Source organism: Pseudorasbora parva, chromosome 10 (genome assembly GCF_024679245.1).
Source record: "Pseudorasbora parva isolate DD20220531a chromosome 10, ASM2467924v1, whole genome shotgun sequence".
Taxonomy (NCBI): Eukaryota; Metazoa; Chordata; class Actinopteri; order Cypriniformes; family Gobionidae; genus Pseudorasbora; species Pseudorasbora parva.
Genome location: NC_090181.1, coordinates 33,486,566 through 33,511,243, shown reverse-complemented (window position 1 = coordinate 33,511,243; position 24,678 = coordinate 33,486,566). Strand labels below are relative to the sequence as shown.

General features: G+C 39.2%; 3 protein-coding genes across 7 annotated transcripts in view; 1 reads left to right on the top strand and 2 right to left on the bottom strand.

Moving 5' to 3' along the window:
• Positions 1-15,553, bottom strand: part of ttc6 (tetratricopeptide repeat domain 6) — a 90,696-nt gene extending 75,143 nt beyond the window's left edge. The window contains exons 1-2 of the mRNA XM_067455934.1: positions 15,460-15,553; positions 10,034-10,942 (exon numbers count right to left, since the gene is read on the bottom strand). Of these exons, the coding sequence (XP_067312035.1) occupies positions 10,034-10,753 (720 nt within the window). The 5' untranslated portion in view covers positions 10,754-10,942; positions 15,460-15,553. The remainder of the gene's footprint in view (positions 1-10,033; positions 10,943-15,459) is intronic.
• On the top strand, positions 14,186-16,717 carry foxa1 (forkhead box A1). The gene is made up of 2 exons (XM_067455941.1): positions 14,186-14,269; positions 14,990-16,717. The coding sequence occupies exons 1-2, from the start codon at positions 14,198-14,200 to the stop codon at positions 16,202-16,204; spliced, it is 1,287 nt and encodes a 428-aa protein (XP_067312042.1). The 5' UTR covers positions 14,186-14,197; the 3' UTR covers positions 16,205-16,717.
• Positions 16,718-20,790: 4,073 nt separating this feature from the next.
• The window catches only part of mipol1 (mirror-image polydactyly 1), a 116,868-nt gene continuing 112,980 nt past the window's right edge, over positions 20,791-24,678 (bottom strand). For all 5 annotated transcript variants that reach the window (XM_067455938.1, XM_067455939.1, XM_067455940.1 and 2 more), the window contains one exon: positions 20,791-21,428. In XM_067455938.1, the coding sequence (XP_067312039.1) occupies positions 21,362-21,428 (67 nt within the window). In that variant the 3' untranslated portion in view covers positions 20,791-21,361. The remainder of the gene's footprint in view (positions 21,429-24,678) is intronic.

The following is a 24,678-nucleotide window of genomic DNA, read 5'->3' as shown; positions in this document are numbered from 1 at the left end:
GGTACTTAAGCGAGCTCTTAACGCATTATACCCCATCACATCGATTGCGGTCTCAAAACTCTGGCCAGTTGATAATACCTAGAATATCTAAATCAACTGCAGGCGGTCGATCATTTTCCTATTTAGCTCCTAAATTGTGGAATAGTCTTCCTAGCATTGTTCGGGAAGCAGACACACTCTGTCAGTTTAAATCTAGACTAAAAACACATCTCTTTACTATGGCATACACATAGAACATTTTTAACTTTCATTATTCAATTCAATTGACTGATTGTTAGGCTGCATTAACTAGGTCAGCCGGAACCGGGAACACTTCCCATAACACCTGATGTACTCGTTACATCATAAAAAGAGTGACATCTACGCTAATGTTAGTCTCTCTGTTTATCCCGAGGTTTATCCCGGATCTGGGCCCTGTCCGGATCGGATGGTGGACCTGCCTGGACATGACCAACGCATCCTGGAGTGTCTGCTGAGCCGTGTCAAATGGTGTCTCCTCCGAATTTGCCTCACTGGCACGACATGCTCAAAACCCGTCTTCGGCGCAATAATTCCGATCTTTCATGTATTCATACTCTTGTGTAATTGACGCCCCATCCTAAATAAATCTGTCTCTTCCGTGATACCCTGAAAATTTTGAATAATCCGATCTAATATGATTTCCGACCTGTAAGGTTGCCAGAATAATAATCTTACACGGTGTGTTAATAGGCCAGAGGAGAACTGGCACCCCGACTGAGTCTGGTTTCTCCCAAGGTTTATTTTTCTCCATCATGCCCCGATGGAGTTTTGGTTCCTTGCCACTGTCGCCTTTGGCTTGGCTTGCTCAGTTGGGGACACTAAAAATATGATTAAAGTTATTCAACTTATTATACAAATAAAATATATGAATTAGGTCTTATTTAATTCTATAAACTATAATACTGATCTGCCAACATTGTCGCTATATGATAAATTAAAATAAGCTGATAACATCACTGTTTTCTCCAGTACGGCTGTACAGCTAAATCTAATTTTGTCGCAATATTACCCTGTTTGACACTGTGAAGCTGCTTTGACACAATCGTGATTGTAAAAGCGCTATATAAATAAAGTTGATTGATTGATTGATCCCAAAGATGCTCTATTGGGTTGAGATCTGGTGACTGTGGGGGCCATTTTATTACAGTGAACTCATTGTCATGTTCAAGAAAACAATTTGAAATGATTCAAGCTTTGTTCCATGGTGCATTATCTTGCTGGAAGTCAGAGGATGGGTACATGATGGTCATAAAGGGATGGACATGGTCAGAAACAATGCTCAGGTAGGCCGTGGCATTTATCCAATGCCCAATTGGCACTAAGGGGCCTAAAGTGTGCCAGGAAACATCCCCCATACCATTACACCACCACCCAGAGTCCTGCACGGGTTCAGGTACCCGCGGGTATCTGACGTGTCGACCTGGAAATTAAGCTGAAACAGGTGAAAAACATCCAACTGTGTCGGATACGGGTGCAGGTCAGATCGGACAAGGGGGAAACACGGGTCTAACATGGGTTTAAAACAGTCACTTGCCAACGTAAAAATATATGCATATTTTTAGGAACACATCTAAAAAAAAATGTCTTGCCTGTATTTAAAGTAATAAAATAATTTCAAAACAATACTGGGTTATTTATGCTCGCGCCGCCGTGCACCCTCCCAAGATTCTCTCACTTTCAAAATATCACACAAGGCTTCAAGGGGGTCGCACACCAGACGCGAAGCTCACCACCGGACGCGGACATACAAGTGATATACACATGAGCTCAGTTTTGAATCCACTTCTGACAGAATAACTGCATGATATGTGCATCTTGTAGCACAGGGTGAAATCAGTACATTGCCGCTCTGTGGCGCGGCAGGATTTTGAACAACTTCCTGAGTTGCCGCGGACAGGCGCCGAATGCCGCCACCGGTGTGTGCACTCATTGAAAATAATGTGTTCGAATTTTAAAGACGTGGCACGGTGCTGTAATTACTTTTGTATGACCTGGCAATAATTGGTGTAGGCCTATATAATGTTATATGCTAAACTAATTTTATTTCGGGTGCAGGTCGGGTGTCGGTTCTATTTTAAGCGGGTCGGGTCGGGTGCGGATTTTAATTAGTGCTCCATGTCGGAAAACGGGTTGGATGCGGTTTAACGCACCGCGGGTACAGGCGGGTGCGGATTTACAAAATCGGACTTGTGCAGGACTCTGCCACCACCACCAGCCTGCACAGTGGTAACAAGGCATGATGGATCTTTGCTCTTATTCTGTTTATGCCAAATTCTGACTCTTCCATCTGAATGTCTCAACAGAAATCGAGACTCATCGGACCAGGCAACATTTTTTTCAGTCTTCAACTGTCCAATTTTGGTGAGCTTGTACAAATTATAGCCTCTTTTTCCTATTTGTAGTGGAGATTAGTGGTACACGGTGGGGTCTTCTGCTGTTGTAGCCCATCCGTGCGTGAAAATCCCAGTAACCGAGCAGATTGTGAAATACTTAGACCAACAACCATGCCACGCTCAAAATTGCTTAAATCACCTTTCTTTCCCATTCTGACATTCAGTTTGGAGTTCAGAAGATTGTCTTGACCAGGGCCACACCCCTAAATGCATTGAAGCAACTGCCATGTGATTGGTTGATTAGATAATTGCATTAATTAGAAATTAAACAGGTGTTCCTAATAATCCTTTAGGTGAGTATCCTGAGCCCACCGCAGACAACGCAAGTGACTCCACCGTGACATTAGAGCCAGTACCCATGAGAGCAAAGTATGGTGTGTGAGCCTCCTACTTCGTCCGTCGCAGAGAGAGTATTAGTGGAGTTTGAGGGGACTGTACACCACTGAGAGTGAGTAATGGATGGGTTTAATGGACAATGAGTTTGTTTGGAGAAGTGAATACTCTGCATCACTTAATTCTACCTGAACGTGTATCATCTTCACCAGACCCACTGGCCATGCCCGGTCTCCTTCTCTCACCAACTCTCCAAACTACCACTAATGACTTTATGTTTCATCAGTATCTGTGAATGTCTTCAGTCACTTCTCCAGTCCATTGCCACCCCTACTACCCTGTCATCGCTTCCTCCAATCAACCCCTCAGCAACACCTTTGCCTCCTCTCAGTGGCGTGGCAACACCTCAGGCTCTCTTCCTAGGCGTGGGACGCTCATGGCTCCGCCTCTTGCCTCTGTGCACTTCACTCCTCCTCGATCTGTCGCTCTGGCTCCTGTACCCACCTCCCTCGAGGTTGACCGTGACCATTGGACTTTCGGCTTTGGCTTCCTCCGTCGCAGCTGCCTAGGTCAGCAGAGCCTCTTTGCTACATCGGCTCTTCGGGTGCGTGATGGGCTCGTCATCGACACCTCCGGTCGTACCCATGTCTGTGCCTACACCTCCCTGACTATTCCCTACTGTGATGCCACCATGGGGCGCAGTCTCGACTGTGGCCTGGATCATCCACCTGCCTCTGCTGAAGGCCATTCCCTGGACATACCCAGCATCTGCACTACTTTGGACTTTTTTGTTTGACCCTCTCCCATATGCCTGTCCTCCTTCTAGAACCTCCTCCATCATCCATCTGCTGGCACGAGGCCACGCTTTCTGGGAGGGGGTGTATTCCACATGCATCACATGGACTTTGTTTTCAGTTGTTAGTTTGTTGTCATGGATGTTAATTTGATTCATCATTTCATTCAGCTGTGTGTGACTTTATTACCATGTTTGTTACCTGTATTTATGCTCATGTGTTGCTGTTCTCAGTTGTCCGGTCTCGTCTTTATTACGGTTGTGTTGCATTGTTTGCCTCTATTTTGGAATTACCCTGAGTAGATAATTATAGACTGCTTAACTTTCATTTTCCTCTTTGTGTACGTTTGCACAACCTGAGCGTGACAGTTACATTAAAAGCATGCATTTTAACATAAGATTTTGAATTTTAACATTAGACATTACATTTTATTTAAAATACACTATTGTTTTATATAGAATTGTTCTAAAGTCCAAACAGTTTTTAATGCAAAATTAACTAACTAAATTACAGGATTAAGCGTAATCCCATACTTTACTTTTTCAAGGGAAAAGTAATTATTAAACTATAGTAATTCAGTACTTAGTAATGCATTACACCAACACTGAGTTATTAAAGACGTTTTTAACCTATTTTTGTCAAAAAAAAGCTGAAACCCCCCTAGTTTCGTTAAAATAAGCTAAATTAATTAAAAGCTATTAAAGGTGCCCTAGAATGAAAAATGTAATTAACCTTGCCATAGTGAAATAATAAGAGTTCATTGCAAGGACATCACATACTGTGAGTCTCAAACACCATTGCCTCCTACTTCTTATGTAAATCTTGTGCATGAAAAACACCACGGAAAAATAACTGAATCTCAACATAACGCCAACTGTGACACAATCGCCGGGATCATTAATATGTACAACCCCAAAATTTGCATATGTCCGAACATGTTCATTGTCAGGCGAAACTGCGCAGCCGAATCATCAGGTAAACAAGCGTCACTTGAGGATAGCGAATATTGTCACTGCCAGTAATTTAAATCCCCCAATAAGAGCCTTTTTGTAAAAAGAACACGTATACTCCAGTGTTTTACCTAAACGTGCAATCCAGCAACCACATGCATGCAAGCTCTCTCTCTCTCACGCGCGGATTATCTGAAAACACCAATAAACAAGTAAGCTGCATTTCTGCAATCTCCATTTGAGTTTTTTTTCTTAAAGTGTCATTCAGTCGGTCTGTGTTCTGTCAGGACGGTCAGGACTCACGAGCCGCTTCGCTGAACGACTGAACTTGTGTGAGCTGCTGAAATAAGCCAATCATAGCAGAGCTCAACAATAATATTCATTACCCTTCCAAATGAGGCAAAAACAGAGCATTATATCCTAGGGACAATTTATAGGGTTGTAAATGGACCTGTAAAACTGTATTTGGACAGTTTTTGCCCTTAAATAAGCCACATACCCTCTATGTAGATATTAGAGAACAATTTAACATATTGTTTCAACTCATTCTAGGGCACCTTTAACATTTTTTTTTATTATTATTTCCTTTAATTTTTGATTATAAGATGTCTTTGAGTACCTCCAGGGCATGACCCATACAGAGTTTCTTAATGATACGCTTATGTGTTCAATATTCAAAGTGGCCGATGCCCAAAGACAGATATGGGAAAATTGGGTATTGTTTGACTCAGTATGCTGCACTAAATCAAAAGAGACCAGTTTTATGATTTTTTACGTTAGTAAACCAAAACATGATGTTTAACATGATGACGGATAGAGAAACGATGGGTCGTTGCCCGTTTTAATGCCTCTTGTGGTCTGATTGGTTGAAGGACTATCCAATTGTGTACAGAGTTATTCAAATTATGCCCGTTGATCATGCCTCTTGTGCAGTAGAAAATACAGAGCAGACTCCCCAGACCAATGTTCAATTTTAAATTGAACTTGGTCTGGTGATAGCCAGACAACAGAAACACTGCATGTAGCCTCTGATCGCTTGTGATGACATGTAACAAGATTGGTCTCAATGTGCTAGCACTGCGGAGATACAGCCTCGCCTGGATGCGTTCACTTGTTATTCATGAAATCAGACAAACCATCTAGAATGGTAAAAAATTAAATAAAAAATGAGTTAGAGATTGAGTTAGAGACTTCAAATTTGCTTCCAGCTGCAGCCTGGAATTTAACGACACCAAGTATTTTTTCTCTCCATTCTGCCACCTGATGGGAGTTTGGCTTCCATGCCTCCGTCGCTTGCTTAATTGGGGACACTTAAAGGAAGTGTACGAGTCCTTCTCAAAAAATTAGCATATTTTGATAAAGTTCATTATTTTCCATAATGTAATGATAAAAATTAAACTTTCATATATTTTAGATTCATTGCACACCAAATGAAATATTTCAGGTCTTTTAATGTTTTAATACTGATGATTTTGGCATACAGCTCATGAAAACCCAAAAAATTAGCATATCATGAAAAGATTCTCTAAACAAGCTATTAACCTAATCATCTGAATCAACGAATTAACTCCTGCAAAAGAATCCTGAGGCTTTTAAAAACTCCCAGCCTGGTTCATTACTCAAAACCGCAATCATGGGTAAGACTGCCGACCTGACTGCTGTCCAGAAGGCCATCACTGACACCCTCAAGCGAGAGGGTAAGACACAGAAAGAAATTTCTGAACGAATAGGCTGTTCCCAGAGTGCTGTATCAAGGCACCTCAGTGGGAAGTCTGTGGGAAGGAAAAGTGTGGCAAAAAACGCTGCACAACGAGAAGAGGTGACCGGACCCTGAGGAAGATTGTGGAGAAGGACCGTTTCCAGACCTTGGGGGACCTGCTGAATCAGTGGACTGAGTATGGAGTAGAAACATCCAGAGCCACCGTGCACAGGCATGTGCAGGAACTGGTCTACAGGTGCCGCATTCCCCAGGTCAAGCCACTTTTGAACAAGAAACAGCGGCAGAAGTGCCTGACCTGGGCTACAGAGAAGTAGCACTGGACTGTTGCTCAAATTTTGCATGTCATTCGGAAATCAAGGTGCCAGAGTCTGGAGGAAGACTGGGGAGAAGGAAATGCCAAAATGCCTGAAGTCCAGTGTAACACTCGTCTAAGAATTAGAAATAGTTTAATGGATTGCTTACTATGCAATATAGTTAAGATTTGGATTAGTCAGAAGATTTTAGGGATCGCTAAGGAGGTAGCGGGTTATACTGAGAAGCAACAGACAGACACAGATTCAATTTGAAATAGACGTATAATTGATTTCACGGTAAAAGAAAAAGTAGAAAGTTAAATAAATAAAAGAAAGTAAATTACAAGATCACATGGACTATAAACAATAAAAACTGACTGAAAATTCCCTCTGAGTGTACTCGTTCTTTTTCCTTTTAAATATACACACAGACCGGTCAATTCAGTACATCAAAAAATAATAAAACAAAGAAAAGAATACACAGAGAAATATAATGTCTCTCAAAAGACCTCAAGTGTTCTCAAAGTTTTGACTGTCTTGATCTGGTCTATGGATGACCATACACCCTTCCGAGATCTTTAGATCGAAACGTCTTTATTCACTAGAAGTGAACTGGAAGAATCATAGAAAGGATATCGTCGCCTCTCCACGACGAATCTTCTACTCTGCTAAAAGGTTGCTTGGCTCGCCATCAAACTTGAGGTTCACAGGGTGTCACAGAAGATCGCTCGGGCGTCACGGTTCCAAGAATCAAGAAAGAAGAAAAGAGAGAAGAAAGAAGAAGAAAAATAGAAACGAGAAAGACAAAAAAACCTGGCCTGATAACAGACCAGAACATTCATTTAGTGAATTTCAAAATAATTTCCACATCAGAGATCCAGAATAACATCTAATACACAGTTACATTCACAATCTCTTTATATACTGATATAATCACATCAATTTACCTCTGAATCAATAGCGCTACGCTTACACAGACACGTGGCCAACAATGGCGACGGTGAAACTCTGAAATGAACAAATAACCACGCGGTTCACTATGACCGCTCTCTAGCTCAAGTAATCACATAACTAGTAACAAGCATCATTTTCACAGGATGGATGAACTAATTCTTTACCTCTGATCGATTTGTTTGCTCTCACACAGGCGCACCTCGATTACAGGCGTGCGCGACCATAAAATGGCGTCGTGAACTGCAATGTACAAATGACCATGCGGTTCACGTTAGACATTTACAACTATTCGAAACAAACTACAACCTAAGGAGAAAATGGGCAGTCTACAGCAACTTAATTACTGTTTAGTATTACTGCTACTATCTTATCATGAAGTGCTACAGAATATGTCATAGATTATATTATTGACTCACCTAACAGAACGTATTACTTTACTCTGTCGGCTCTTTTACTCAGGATGCATCGAAGTAATTAAAATTTAAACTTCCTCATACTCTTCGGAGGGTTTTCGGATCAGCATTTCAAATTTTGGATTAGAATTGGATCGCTTTGATCGATCAGGTCTGCTCTCCTCATCAAGGCCGTCTCCTCTGTCATCGCGCACGCTCACCGACACGCACGGCACAACTGACGAAGAGCTCTCATTCGTCAATCACCGAGGATTGTTACAGAACAAATCTGCATGCATTCATTCAATTTTAATTATTCTTACATCTCTTATGGACAGCCCCCATTAAGGGAATTATATAATTTGATAGTATATAAATTAAATAATCCCCCTTATCTAACCTGTGTTACACCAGTGTCAAGTACCCACAGTCAGTGATGGTCTGGGGTGCCATGTCAGCTGCTGGTGTTGGTCCACTGTGTTTTATCAAGGGCAGGGTCAATGCAGCTAGCTATCAGGAGATTTTGGAGCACTTCATGTTTCCATCTGCTGAAAAGCTTTATGGAGATGAAGATTTCGTTTTTCAGCACGACCTGGCACCTGCTCACAGTGCCAAAACCACTGGTAAATGGTTTACTGACCATGGTATTACTGTGCTCAATTGGCCTGCCAACTCTCCTGACCTGAACCCCATAGAGAATCTGTGGGATATTGTGAAGAGAAAGTTGAGAGACGCAAGACCCAACACTCTGGATGAGCTTAAGGCCGCTATCGAAGCATCCTGAGCCTCCATAACACCTCAGCAGTGCCACAGGCTGATTGCCTCGATGCCACGCCGCATTGAAGCAGTCATTTCTGTAAAAGGATTCCCGACCAAGTATTGTGTGCATAACTGAACATAATTATTGGAAGGTTGACTTTTTTTGTATTAAAAACATTTTTTTTTATTGGTCGGATGAAATATGCTAATTTTTTGAGATAGGAATTTTGGGTTTTCATGAGCTGTATGCCAAAATCATCAAAACAATAAAAACCAACAAAATCATTAAAACAATAAAAGACCTGAAATATTACAGTTGGTGTGCAATGAATCTAAAATATATGAAAGTTAAATTTTTATCAATACATTATGGAAAATTATGAACTTTATCACAATATGCTTTTTTTTTTTTTAGAAGGACCTGTATGTAAGTTTGTGGCTAAAACTGGTACTGCAATCACTCCCCCCTCTCCCCCTCCCCCTGGCTCGAGGATCCAGCAGGAACGTTTGTAGCTGCCGCTGTGGTAACTAGAGCAGAGCTGGCAACCCGGACGCCGAAACACTACTGATTTCGTGATTGCAAAATAGGTGGAGGGTGGAGCTTCAGGCCAAAACACAACATGTCAACATCGACATCAGCTGAGGGCTGCAAAAACAACTTTTAAATGACAATATCCTGGCCAGACTACTGTTGTCAGTGATATAAGTATTTGAAATGAACATGATTTCTAAATGTCTAGTGACATATCAAGGCCATTTTATGATTAATTGAAATACATGATTTCTTACATAGAGTTGCTTTAATATTTAATAATATTATTGATTTGACTGCACTGACACTATTTGATGAGAACTGAGACAAATGATCCCAAAGTTTCTTTGTAGCTAAATTTAATAACTGAATAACTTCAGCTGAACAATGACTCTTTTTTCTTTTTTTATGGCTGCTTTACAGCAGAATTGAACTATGTTTGCATCATTTAATCATTTCCTGTTATCACTGTAAAGCTGATTTGAAACAATCTGTATTGTATAAAGTGCTATAAAAAATAAATGAAGACTTGACTAGTTAATGTTCAGACTGTATGTGTGCCAAATTTCATAATTTTCCTCCTACAGGCTGCCACAGACTCAAGAGCAGAAAAAGAAGAAGAAAAAGAAGAAGAAGGGAGAAGAATAATAAGGACACTAACAGATACAATGCGTGCCTACACACCTTCAGTGCTTGGCCTCTAATAATAAAATAAAATAATAAAGTAGCTGTGTCCAACTTAAAACAATAAAATAAAATAACCACTAACCTCACCATAAGAGCTGCAGCTGTGTTCAATAAAATAAAATAAAAATAAATAAAATAACTGCTAACCTCAGAGCTGCAACTATGTTCAATATTCCATATAAAATAAAATAAATAAACAGCTAACCTCATCATCAGAGCTGCAGTTGTTCCCAGTTTTTCTTCCCATAGAATCCACCGTTGCATGGTCAGAGTAGGTTGCACCACTGTCATCCTCTACAGGTATGTGCCCACTTTCCATCACTAATGCGTCTGCCAAGCTCTCATTTGGCGCCCTCTGCTGGTCAACCTCATCTGGCTGCTCGAGTCCAGCAATAAGTCTGGCTTCCTCCAGCAGCTCAGGGATGGATTTGACACTTTGGATGGCACTGGAGCCAGCGCTGCTGATGTGACTCTGGGAGCTGCTTTGTTTGGAGAGAGTTTGATGCTTATGAGGCTCCAAGAATTTTTCAGTCGTTCCTTTCTGCACTCTCCTATGCCCATTCTGTGCTGAATTCACAGAGCTTGATGCCTCATTGTCATTAGAGCTGCCCGAGTCTGACCGGTTCTGTCCTCCAAAGATAGTGGACAGTTGAGTGCTGGAGATTTTCTTCTCCTCACCTGAGACCTGCTGATCAAGTGTGCGAAGTTTGTAAGATCCACCAGCTGATAAGGGCCACTCTGATCTGGGCTTAGCAGGAGGTTGCGGCCTTTGGGACAAGGATACTGCTTTGGTGGTCCCTGCGAGAGAGGCTATGACGGGCTTTCTGACAATCCCATGCCTGGCTTTAAGTTTTGGAAGAGGCATTGTGTTCACTGATTTGTCTTTGGAGGAAATGTTTGGGCTTGTGCTCTGACCCCCACTCATTTTGTTGGTCTTTGTTGAGACATGGATTTAGGGGGCAGTTTGCAGAGGAGAGAAAAGCGAAAGTCTATTTGAGACTCAACACAGCTGGGTTTTGTCAGGATGGGAGGTAAATCTGTGATGACAGGGCTCACCTGGCAAGGTAAGAAGTCTTCTGATTGGAATCATAGGTGCTTCGATATATTGGAAATCCTGGAATTCAAAAAGTATGAACAACAACTACGTGTAACAAAAAAAGATGGAAATCATATATAATTTTAAAACAAATATGTTTGCTTTGGTCACACTTGAGATTAGGGTCAAATTCTCACTAATATTATACTATTAACTATAATTTTGTCTCAATAAACTCCTAATTACTGCGTATTAATAGTTAGTAAGGTTATGTTAAGTTTAGGAATTGGGTAACTAGGATATTAATGATGTAGAAGAGCCTAGGGTCGTGCAGATTAAGGCATTCATTTGTGCTTTACAAGTACTATTAAACTTACAATATCCTGGTAATATGCATACGTCATACGTTAGTTAATAGTGAGAATTAGAGAAACACGTTGTGCCTCATTTCATAAAATATAGCAATAACATATGTGTCAAGACTGATAAAAGAGCTATACCGGCAAAAATACGTTTCAAAATATATATTTTTTTTAACGTTAACGTTACATGATTTCGTCCAACAGTTCAGTTCTAACGATGCAATAGATTTATTTAACTAATTTTGTAATGTTTTATTACTTTATCCTCGTTTTCTTTTCTGACTCGCATAAAATAACCATTATAAATTCTCTTCGCTCTTCTTATAAACACAAAAAATGTATAAGTTAACTAGTTTTAAATAGTTCAAAAGCGATAAACGCTAACGTTATAGTTAGCGAGCTAGCCTGCTTGCTCAAAAGTTGCCCTTTCCGTGGTAACACAACAAATCTTACTAAAACATTTTAAAAAGTACTCCTTTAAATCATCTTACCTTTCCATTAATGTATTGCCGCCTGAAAATCTACTTTAAATAAAATTGCATCCGCTCTTTGCTGAAAAATAACTGCAGCTTTTTACCTCAGAAACTCAAACAGGGAAACGCCAAGCAGCGTCTCCTAGCAACCTACCGTCCCTATGCGCGTGCCAGAGCTACAGTGAAATCACACATGGAAATAAATAAGATCTTGATGACCAAGTAGATTACAATCTATCTTCTTCTTCTTCTTCTTCTTCTATGTTTTTTTTTTTACACACATCACTGCCTTGGTGCTAGAAAGGCAAATAACACCCTTCAACCACTCAAATGCTCAGATTTGCAGAACGGAAATGGGAATCATGGCGAGCTACGAGCCTTGTTATTTACACACAATCACATAATAGAGCAGAAATGATTTAACAGATTAAATGTACATTAAAAAAACGGTTCCAATTAAAATCTAAAAACTTTTTTATGATTGTGTTAATATGATAACCTTTTTAAACCTCCAAAGTACTTTTTATTCTCTCGTTTTTAAGATACACTCTATTTTAAAAATTGCTATTTAATTGCTTTAAAATGCACTGATCTAAAGAACTGTCAATTTTTTATATATTTGTTATCTCCAAAGAACCTTGCCTTTCTATCAAAACTGTTGCACAAAATAAAGGGTAATTTGTAGTATAGCATAACATATAGGCCTGTCTAATGCAATGCACTCTTTGTTAAAGCACAATTGTTTTAACATATTATTTTATAAGTCATGCATTGAATCTACTGACAAGACTCGTCCTCTCGCTCCCTCCCTCCCTCTCGCTCTGTCTGTCTGTCTCATGGGGGCTTTGACATGGTCTAATGTTCTTCGCTTCAAGGGCCATTTCATTCCATCCTGTGAGGAATCGATCTGTGCTCTAATGGTGTGAGAGATCACTGGAGATAATCCGCTGTAAGTGGATGATCAGTGCTGTCGTTTGCTCATTAGCAGGTGTACACTGGGAAATGTGACCTCTTGTTCATATGAGAAATATAAGGAGGGAGACAGTGGTGTTTCCCAATTGCTTCCTAAACACCTGGATTCAGTACCAAAATAAATAGGCTCCAAAGTTATTGCAAGTTAGTAACATTTAATAAAGCTTTTTTTAGCTTGGTAACACTTTTTACAATATTAACAAATATACATTGGAATACATTATGATTTGTTAAATAAATTATTGAATTTAGTTATGTTAGAATGTAGGCCTATAATTTCATACTTTTTAATATTTACATAGCCTATACATAATTTTGGTAACACAATAACATTATGGATTAAAAATTAAAACCATCAAACATTATTTTCATAATTTTTAACAACTTTTTTCTTTTGCCTTATCAACTTTGATAATTAATGTGGTTCAGATAGCATACTCTCCTTCAATGTATTAACTAAAATTCTTAATTTAAATAAATTTTAAATGTTAAAGCAACCAGGAAACAAGTTAAACACAACAGTAAATGTGTACAGTGTGTAATGTTAAAATGTAATTTCTATTTTAAATGTAACTATTTTGCATCTCATTAATAATGTTCATGAATAACAAATCAATATTACTATGTTAAATAATGCTTAACAGATCAAAATGTCATATTCATGTTTTGTATTATCATTATGTTTCCTAAAATTACTGAAATATATTATAAAGCATTACAAAACTTAAGTTAATCTAATATAAAATATTACTACATTGCATTAACATACAGTATTGTAATATATTCACTCACCAGATCACTTAAATGTCCTGAAAGGTGTTTCATCTGAAATCATAAAGTAGTCTACACTTGTGTTTTAAATTATATAACATTATAATGCTGGCTGCAATTAAGGTTATAAAGTGACATTATTTATTTATTTAAATTATATATATATATATATATATATATATATATATATATATATATATATATATATATATATATATATATATATATATATATATATATATATATATATATATATATATATATATATATATATATAGGCCTATATGATGTTTAAGTAATTTAAAATGTTTACAATGTGCCAAAAATGTTTAGGATATATTTAATAATTTGCATCATAATGCGTTTAATCGAATAGTGTTGAAAATAAAATATGAAGTTTTTTTTTTTAGTTTTTTTTTTTACGTTTTTAATGTTTATAGCCAATTGTGCAATAAAGCACACGGGTCATTCCTATTTAAAAACAGCAGAGTAGACGTGTTCCTGGAAGAAGGAGAGAGATCCAGGCAAATGAGACACAGAAAGTGGGCTGTACCGTGTTCTACGTAACAGGCAGGGGAAGATCTCCAGTTCGGTCCCAACATTTCCACTTTACCCAAAGCCACGCACAACATCCCACCAGTGACTGCGCGCGGTGCCAGGACACACATACACACATACATACACACATACAGACTCACACACGCGCGCTGTGAGTCTGCGAACTGCATGTGCACGAGCTGCGGATTTCCTCCATAATGTTGGGCGCAGTGAAAATGGAAGGACACGAAACTCCAGACTGGAGCAGCTACTATAACGATGCACAAGAGGTGAGAGACAATTATTACTGCCACTCTGAGCCGCGGGGATAGTCAGAAAGTTTGTAGATGCTTTCTCGTGAATAATGGATCAACAGACTGAAACTGAGGCTTGCGCTACAAACCACTTTTAAAACGGAGGAATTAAATGTAAAATATATTCTACAGAATTGCTGTCTGAAGCTGATAAAATATCAGCCATTAATTAACCCACTTGGTGGCAGTAGTGATGCCATTGCAAGTGACAATATAGCCACAATTTTCATGGAAGAGTTTATTAAATATATTTTTCAGGGAATGATATCAACGTTTTGAAATTGTTATCTGACTAAACCATTTGTATTCAACTTATTTTCGATTATGTATAACATCACAATATTCTGTGTGTTTTATCTCGTTCAATTTGAGTCATTGCAAAATTAAATTGAATTAAATGGAATAAAAAATCTCTACGTTTCTATTTCTACTGCACGTGCAAATGCACATTTCGTTATTTAAAAAAAGAGCATAAAATAAAACCGTGAAATCTAGATTTTAAAAAAATTCTCACGATTTTAAAATGGTTAGCCTACCTACAATTATTTATAACCAACTAAATCTATTATCTCTGATAACTAAGACTACACTTTTTTTTTTTTACTACTAAGCTAGAAAAAAACAGCTATATTCTGTACGAATAAAAGTGCTGAATACAGATGTATTACTAAAAGCTACACGATTTCTTTCTTTTAGGTCTATTCTCCCATGACGAACAGCAGCATGAACGCTGGGCTGAGCTCCATGAATAATATGAACAGTTACATGAGCATGTCCACCAGTGGGAATATGACTTCCAGTTCTTTTAACATGTCCTATGCGAACCCCGCGCTGGGTGCCGGACTGAGCCCGGGGACCATGGGCGGAATGCCCCCGGGCGCCCCTGGCCCCATGAACGGGATGAGCGGCGGCGTGTCGGGCATGGGCACTGCGCTCAGCCCGTCCAACCTGAACGCCATGACGGCTCAGCACAGCTCCATGAACGCGCTGAACCCGTACTCCAGCATGAGCCCCACCATGAGCTCCATGACATACGCGCAGCCCAACCTGAACCGGGCCAGAGAAAACAAGACTTTCAGGAGAAGTTATCCGCACGCCAAACCGCCCTACTCCTACATCTCCCTCATCACAATGGCTATCCAGCAGGCACCCAGCAAAATGCTTACCTTAAGTGAGATTTATCAGTGGATAATGGACCTGTTCCCCTACTACCGTCAGAACCAGCAAAGGTGGCAGAACTCCATCAGGCACTCGTTGTCTTTCAATGACTGTTTCGTCAAAGTGTCCAGGTCACCCGACAAGCCGGGAAAAGGCTCCTACTGGGCCCTGCACCCTGATTCTGGGAATATGTTTGAGAATGGCTGTTACCTGCGAAGACAGAAGCGCTTTAAATGCGACAAAAAGTTGCCCGATGGAAAGAGGTCGGACGGAAAGAGAGACCAGTCGAGCGGCTCTGGCTCCCCGGCCAGCGACAGCACCAGCTCCAAACCCGTGCACATGGACTCCAGCTCCATAACCTCCTCAAACCAGTCGTCCAGTCCTCCCAGTTTGGACCACAGGAGCGGTAGCACCGCCACCTCTGAACTGAAGAGCACCGGCCCACAGGTGCACCCCGTGTCCACGTCCCTGTCCTCGCTGCACTCTATGGCCCACGAACCCCAGCTGCACCTCAAAGGAGACCCCCATTACTCCTTCAACCACCCATTTTCCATCAATAATTTAATGTCCTCTTCCGAGCAACAGCATAAACTGGAATTGAAAGCCTATGAACAAGCGTTGCAATATTCCTCCTATGGCTCAGGGATGTCTTCCAGCTTGCCCATGGCCGGGAGAGCCAGCATGGACCCTTCGGCTTTAGAGGCCTCTTACTACCAAGGTGTGTATTCCAGGCCTGTTCTTAATACATCTTAGTAAGTTGCCGACGCGGGGACGAAAAAAAACAACTTTATTCTATTTTTTGCATGCACTTGGTGCAAAAGAACTGTTACTTTAAAATATAACAAAATGTGTATGTGTATAATAAAATATTGTAAAGTGTTTCCAATGATTGTATATCCCAGTAAAAAAAAAAGAAAAAAAAAGAAAGAAAAAAAACTTGCTAGTGTATTTAAAATAATTTTGAGCTTGTAAAATACTTGTTGTGATCTCCCAAACTTGTAGTTCCCCATTGTTACAACGTGCACGAATGAAGGTCAACTTCGGTCTTGTTGCTGGTATAAAAGCGAAACCCCTGTCTGTTGCAGATGTATTTGAATGTTGTCATTTTACTCATTATTTTTTGGGGTTTACTTACCTCGTTTTGAAAGAAAAAAAACACTTCCCAATCTTGTATTGAAATAAATTAATCCAAGGTGAAAATGCATTGTGAATAAAATATGTATTTCTTAATCAAGCAAAACGTTTGTGACATTTTTATGAAGAGGTTCATGCATGCATTTCTCTTAAATAAGCATTTGCAATTATTCCAAGACTAATGATTCAAAACTCGTTTCATTTCGTAATTAGAAATAAATAGGATCTTACGTCTTTTTTCTTCTTCTTCTTTTTTCTTCTTTTTTTTTTGTTGCATTATTTTATGTCCAAGCAATGCATGCTCAATAACTTCAATACGACCTAAATAAAATAGAAATAGATGCTGTTTTGAATCAGATTAAATTCTTTAATATAATCTGCTCTCAAAGCCTGCGATTTTGGCTGAGCCCGTCTGGTTTTGACTTGCTGTTGGTAAAAGACCAAGAGAAAATCCAAGTCTAACACACGCGCAGCCTCAAAGACTCGCTTCATAAAAGATCCGATCTCGTTTTAAATGGGATTTTAAACAATATCATAGAGAGGCCAAATCATCTTTTTGTGGAGCGTAACCTACATGATGGGCACGTGAACCTGAACAGATTTGACTTTGATCATGGTATTTTGTATACACGCATTTTGGCTGAGTAGCCGTGAAATTCATTTAATTATCTTGTAATTCCCCCCCGATGCGTAAATAAAATGGATAATTGACTTCAGGCTTGAGAAATCTCGATGTGTGCCGCCTATAGATAATAAAGTTATATAGCTAATATTTGTGCCTTTTATTTTTTAATTCGAAATACAAATTAAGACGCATTGTTTTTCAAAAATTAGGCTCCGGTTGAGTCGATTTATCTGATATTGAATTAGAGCTCGCGACAGAGATATTTACCCTAATTAAAAGTGGTTAAGTCAATAATAATTGCAATTATCGATACTGAAATATGTCAAATAAAATAAATAAATAATAATAATCACTTAAAATTAGGCTATTAGAAAATAAAATTGTATACTTTTTAATGGGAACGAACCAAGGATGACAAAATCACACATTTAAAAGCACGATTCTATAAATAATCTAATTCAATAAATTCCTTCTCTCGTGCGCATAAATTCATTATAAAATGAATTGCTTCATATTTTATTAAGTAAAAATGTGTAAATATCGAACAGAATTTACCTGCTTACACAAATAGGCCTAGTATTAGAGCCTATTAAAATTGTGTTTATGGGTTTGCTCAATTGAAATACAAATTAAAATAAAACGATAAATAAACTACAAATGTGAAATATGGTAGCATTGATTCTGATAATTGTATTGATGATGTACATCATTTAAAGAAAACTGCAACCCCATTATCGAGTTCATATGTCGCTGCCGTTACACCAGGTGAAATTTCGTCAAGTATAGCCTATTTGGTTATCAATCAAATGCTTTATCGGAAATATTAATTTAAATATTTTATAAACCTTTATGACAGAAACCATGGTCTGCATGCGTCACCAGAAGCTGCTGATAACGAAATAAATGTGCGGTCTTCAAAACTCCAATAACAAACCAACTGTTTAGCTACAAGGGCAGTCCAAAAACATTTAACACGTTTTTGGGAGAACCTCTTAACGAATGCACTGACAGGGATAACGAACTGCTCATTTATGTCCCATATTATTTTAACATAGGCCTAATTTAGATATTTGCTTGGGGATTTTATTGTTTGTTATTGGCGCAGTGATTGAGCAACATTCGAAGGCTTTTATTTCTATATAGCGCACGTCTTTAAACGAGCCAGACTTTACGAAGGCATGACATATGCGATCAGCAGGCAGTGTTCAAACTTATGTGGCATTTCTCGTTGCTCCATCAAAAGCTCTGGCGCTTTCTTCAGCCTTATGGAGCAAAATTTCGACAACAATGCGCACGGCCCTTTAGTTCAAAGCGCCCATCAGCGGGTCTACCCGTAGACCTTTCTTCTCTCTCTTTTCATTCTGAGTTTGGAAAAGCACTACAGGGCCAAGGCGCTCCTAATACCTTCTGATGGGGATTGAATTAATTATCTCCAATAACACAATTGTGCTTGGCCAACGAAAAGAGCAAAGCAATACCCCTTCAGAATCACACACACACGAAAGAAAGGGGCTTTCAAAGGGCGAGAGAGAAGAGGGAGAGATCTCTATCCGACATCAGCTTTAGAAGCAGCTGCTTTTCCATTAAAAATGATACGGGAGAAGTTTATTAGAGCTTTGTGCCCCTCTAATATGCATCGACCATGTCAGGTTGGTGGTCTCGCACTCCCCTCGTGCTGCTCCGTGTTTTGTGTCTTCATTATTCTACAGCAGGGGATTTGGATAGAAACAGCCAGTTGGGTTTCTTTGGAGTTTCATTGTGGCGGACGCAATAAACCGAGAATGCATTTCTTGTTTAAATATATTTTGTTGGCATATATTGATATCGAATAATAAATAAAATCAATATATATACACTGTAAAATAGTAGCTACACGATCAATAAGACAACATATATTTTTTACATTGCTTTAACTCAACTTTTTTAAGTTGTACAAGATCCAACACATTTTTTAAGTCAGTTGAATGCAATTCAAGTTGAAATGACTTAAACAACCAAGTTGATTGTACTTAAAAATTTAAGGCAGCAACGATTTTTTATTCGACAGGCATTTACAACTTTTAAAAGTAAAGCATTTGAAATCCTTCATTTTCAATTGTACTTAAAAGTATTATGATAGCAAATAAGCAGATTAATTTGGCTAAACACGCAATGACATACACGATTTATTTTACTTATGTCAGTCAATTTGATGGTTATCCAAATCAATGATATTTTTAACATTAAAAGCTATCCATTTATCAGCTCGAACCTGCATGGGAAAAATAACTAACTATATTTGTATAAATAAAGCGCTACTATGAGAAGAAGAGAAGCAGACAGAGAAAAAGAAGAGAGCTGGAAATACTTGGTGTCGTTATAGCAACCGGATCAGTGGTGCTTTTCTCTGAGGGTCATTCAATATGTGCAGCCGAAACACGGTTTTAATTAAAGCGTATAAAAGTTTTTTTGTAAGTCGATGATCACGCACACTGAATTTGGGGGGTGATAATGGGTCATTTCACTCCACATGCCACAATAAACACAGACTCGAGCCTCCACCACACCCACATATCAAACAAGTCATTTAAAACACGCACACCTCAAACAAATCATTTAAGAATGCACGTCTCAAAACAAAAGTTTTCGTCTGGAGAGAAAAAGTTGCACCATCAAAGGGCAAGTGTTTTCCATAGGGATGTGTGGGGACACCCAGGTTGTGCCATCTCCACGGTAACCTATAGGAGGAAAATCGACAAGCTTGTCTTGGTGTCGGGCGTTTATTTGAGGGGAGGGACACTCAGTGGCACGTCTGGCCTAAACAGCCTTTTCTTTATTCACCGCTGCATCTAACATATTTCTGAGTACATAATCGATCAGGCTGAAGAACAGCTCTGCTGAAGGACGGACAGGGAAAGGCAACATAAACCATGCTTATATAATTGTTTGGGGTATCTAGTCGCTAGTAAAGGTCGACAGATCTCTTTAGCTTATTTAATGTTTGGAAATGATCAGCATGCAAAGCACTCGCCATTAAACACTCATCAGGGCTCCTTTTTTTGCTGATTATGCTGATTATAATAATAATACTAATTATTATTATTATTATAATCAGCATGCAAAGCACTCCCCATTAAACCCTCACAGCGGATTAAGGATTCAAAGAATCCTCAGGGGGTTATTTTTGTATTTTATAGTTATTTTATATATAGGTATAATAGTTTATACAAAAAAATTAAGAAATATTAATTTAAAAGTTGTTAACAACACATATTTAATAACATTAAAAAGTATTACAAGTAAGGAATAACGCCAACTGTAAAATAAAAATCACTAATTAGGATATTAAGCTGAATTAAAAAGAGCATTATTCACATGTTTGATTAAATAGTTATGTTTTGGCAAACATGATTATGCATTATATATTTGTCCCCAAAACAAATTCAATTAAAGAATAAAAAAAGAAAAGTAAACAAGGGTGATTCATTTTTTTGGTCCCGTAAACAAATAAAACCAATAAACTATATTATCTATAAGCACAGTTTGATTTGATTATTTGTAATACATTTATTTGATACTTTCTATTATCCAAAACCATGCATTGATAAGCGCAAAAGCCATTTATTATTAAATAACACTGAACAAGCCTTCATGATCATAAATACTGATTGTGTTGTGTTGACCGATACACTGTTGTTTAAACTCCCTTCATTTGTTTGGGAGAAAATGTAAAATATCTATAGTCTGTCAACAAATTCAATAAAATAAAAAAACAACCAGCTTGGTCCAAAAATAGCTGGCTTTATATGGAGAAAATAAAAAGTCTCAGTACCTCACAAAGTAATTGTCCAATCAAATTTCCCATGTTCAACCAGACTTAACGTCATACTGTAAGTAAAAACTGACCGAGCGGAGAAGAAAGGAAACCTTTGGATTAATAAGAAAAACTACTGGCAGCAGTAGTTTTCATTGGTGACTGCAGAGAGAATGTGGTTAAACATTTACGATGCCGTTTCTGAGCATGGGCTGGAATGAGAACAGGGCTGAGAGAAAGAACGCCACTTCCAGCCTGTGTTTGCCCAGGCCAGGCTTCAGCTGTTTGCTCAGAGTTAAACGCTGCAGCCTGGTCACCAGATGTGGCCGTCTGCTCGGGTCGCCCGACGGCCAGTCAGTCAGATGACTTTTCGGACACTGCCAGTGCCCACTTTCTTCCGTAACACCTCCACCAACCGCTCCAACCTGAGAAAGGAAAGCAGAAATAAGTGACTGTGTAAATGAAAGAAGAGCAAGACAAATGCAGGCCAGCTCTTGGTTGTTTTCTCCTCACACAAGAGTGCTCTTGGAGAAACGGAAAGATACGGAGAATGGATGTAGACACTTCTTAAAGTGGGTGAGACATCCATGCTGGTGTCAATGCCCAAATCCTCCAAATATCCGCCAGCCTTTACTCCGGCAAACAGAAGCCCATGTGTGGTGTCATGTGATTGGTCGGGGTGAGTAAACCTGTGCTTATGAGGGTGATGATCCCAGAGACTCTGTGGAAATGGAGGGAGATCTAGATGGGTGAAGGGATTCTTTGGGAGCAAATGAATAATGGGGAATGAAAGCAGACCTGCTTCTCTCCATCCAAACAGATGCTGGTTCTGCTCCAAAAAGACAATCTTTGACATTACTTAAAAAATGTGATGATATGGAAAATTATGTAAGGATAAAAAATAACAAAAATTAATAAATGAAATCTGACCTTTAAATACTGTATATACCGGTATACCAAAATAAATTGGAACTCAGTTACATTACTTAAAATTACATGAATTAGATCAACTTTTATAAATCATATATAAATAAAAGTTGATAAAAATTATTAGTGTGACTATTATTTAATAAAAATCATACAAACACACACACGCACACACACACACAGGATATATATTAGATATTACATATATATTAGTGCTGTCAAACAATTAATCACATCCAAAATAAAAGTTTGTGTTTACATAAATATATACATGCAAATGTGTACAGTTATATATACATAATAATTATACACAGTATACACACACACACACCCACACACACACAGTATATACATGCAAATATTTCGTAAATATATACGTGTGTGTGTGTGTGTTTAATTATATATAATAACACGGCACACACCCATATTATGTAAACACAAACTTTTATTTTGGATGCAATTAATCGTGATTAATCGTTTGACAGCCCTAATATATATATTAATGCAAAATAATCAATTTCAGTCGATTTCACTGATTTATTTTATACAATGCATAAATTATATAACTAGACTTTAAAATTTTCATGTTTCCTATTTTCAATAATACTCAGAGGCAATTTTTCAGTACTTCCTCAGTGACCTGAAAATCTGATTTTGAAGTAAAAAAAAGTGTATTAATTATTAAATTAAATAAACATCATGAACAACAAAAGTAGTTCAAGCTGGCTTACAACAAAGCGAGTGCTAAAAACAGCCCAGCTCTATCAGGGCTTTCATAGCAATGCTGAGAAGATGTGCTTAGCATACCCAGTGCTAGTATTGTCTACTGAGGTTTCTCAGTCTTATCAAGTGAGCATATGGGAGCGGTCTGACCCAAGCCTCGCTCCTGCTGAAGTCTCCACCTGTTTTCCCGTACAGAGAGATCGGAGAGCAGCCGCTGGACCATATGTATTTCTCAGAGGCTCTGTGGCCGAGAGAAATTCGTCACGTTGGAGGGAAAGGGGGGAAGACGAGGGGGAGGGGATGGTTCAAAACGGCAGACTAATATTTATGAAAGGTCATTGTTGCTAAATGAACAGGCCACGCACACGAGTATATATGTATATACATAAACATATATACATATACAAGCAAACAGCCTTCATATCGCACACGCACAACCAACTTCCCCCCAAAAACACACAAACATGCAGACAGACACCACGAGCCTCTCTCTCGCATCCATAAACATGCACGGAAACACCTTTCCCCCTTGTGTGCAAATTTTTTAGCGTTTTAAATATATTCATTAGCCTCCCTGTCATGTTTACACAATTAACAGGTCTGCCTTTCCGTGGCAGGATCTCCAAGGTGTGCCTGCGGGCTGGGGAGGATTTGGTGAACACTGTTTGCAGAGAGTGGCCGTAAACCCAAACATACACGCGAGGGAAGAGCCGGCAAAAGCGCAAATCCCGATTAAGAATTCACGGAGTCGCAAAACCAACAATTCCAGCTCAAATAACACAGAGTAAACAGCAGCCGTGCATAAATTCTAAACAACAGCACGTTTTATGTATGGCACGACAACATAACCATGTTTCAATGCAAAAGAAGATCCGGTTTGTAATCTATAATTATCCCACGACAATGCCTGACAAAAACCCCAATGCTATAAGGTCTCACTTATAACTCCAGCAACTATAGATGGATTTTTAGCATTGCACAGTAAGCAGAACGGCACAAAAAAGGCAGCTAAGGAGGGTCAGCCCTCGCTGTGCCAGACAGAAGAGCCTGCGCGACTGCAGCATGATGGGACACACAAGCCGCAGCCCATTTGTGGGCCGTCGGGCCAATGAAAAGGTCCTTTGTGTGCTTCTCATGGCCACATTTGTTTCAGCAGGTCATTAGACATTCAGCTCAGCTTCTTCGTCAATGGGCCTGTAGGAACGGCACTCAGGTGCCACATTCTGGGCCGGCGCTGGGCTTCCTCCTTCCCGGTTTTCCGCGCTGTGGGAGCCTGGAGGCCGATCGCATCACCCCTGCATTCTTCTCACAGCCATGCGACGAGGCCCACGTCAGAGTGGCTTCCCACAGGCCGCCCGGAGCCCGTGAGTGCAGGGCATCCATCTGAATGTCAGCTAGCGGTCAGGTGTGACCGACGCTGTACCCTTCGCCTACTACTACAATCCTAGTCATGTATGCACGTAGATGCTCACACTCATGGTGTCCTTTGATCTATAAGAAAAAATAGCAGTCATCTTGACCCTAACCATCACTATGCAAGGACTCGCTGTAAAAAAATGCATGAATTTTCTGTAAAGCTGATTTGAAATTATATGTATTGTGTAAAACGCTATACAAATACATTTGAAAAAATAAAATTGGGGTAAAAGTTAAAACAATATCAAAAAAGTTTGCATTGCACTAGGAGATGTAAGGCTTGGATGCAGCTACTCTGCCCTGGAAACCCTTTCCTTGAAGCTCTCTATGCACTGTTCTTGAGCTAATCTGAAGATCACACAAAGTTTAAAGGTCTGTAGCTATTGACTCAGCAGAAGGTTGTCGATTTCTTCGCACTGTGCGCCTCAGCATGCACTGACCCCGCTCTGTGATTTTACTTGGAAAATCAATTTGTTGTTCTCAATTGCTTCCACTTGTTGTAGTGCCACTAATAGTTGACCGTGGAATATTTAGTAGTAAAGAAATGTCACGAATGGCAACCTCGCTTGAATTCACTGAGCTCCTAAGCTGAGAGTGACCCATTCTTTC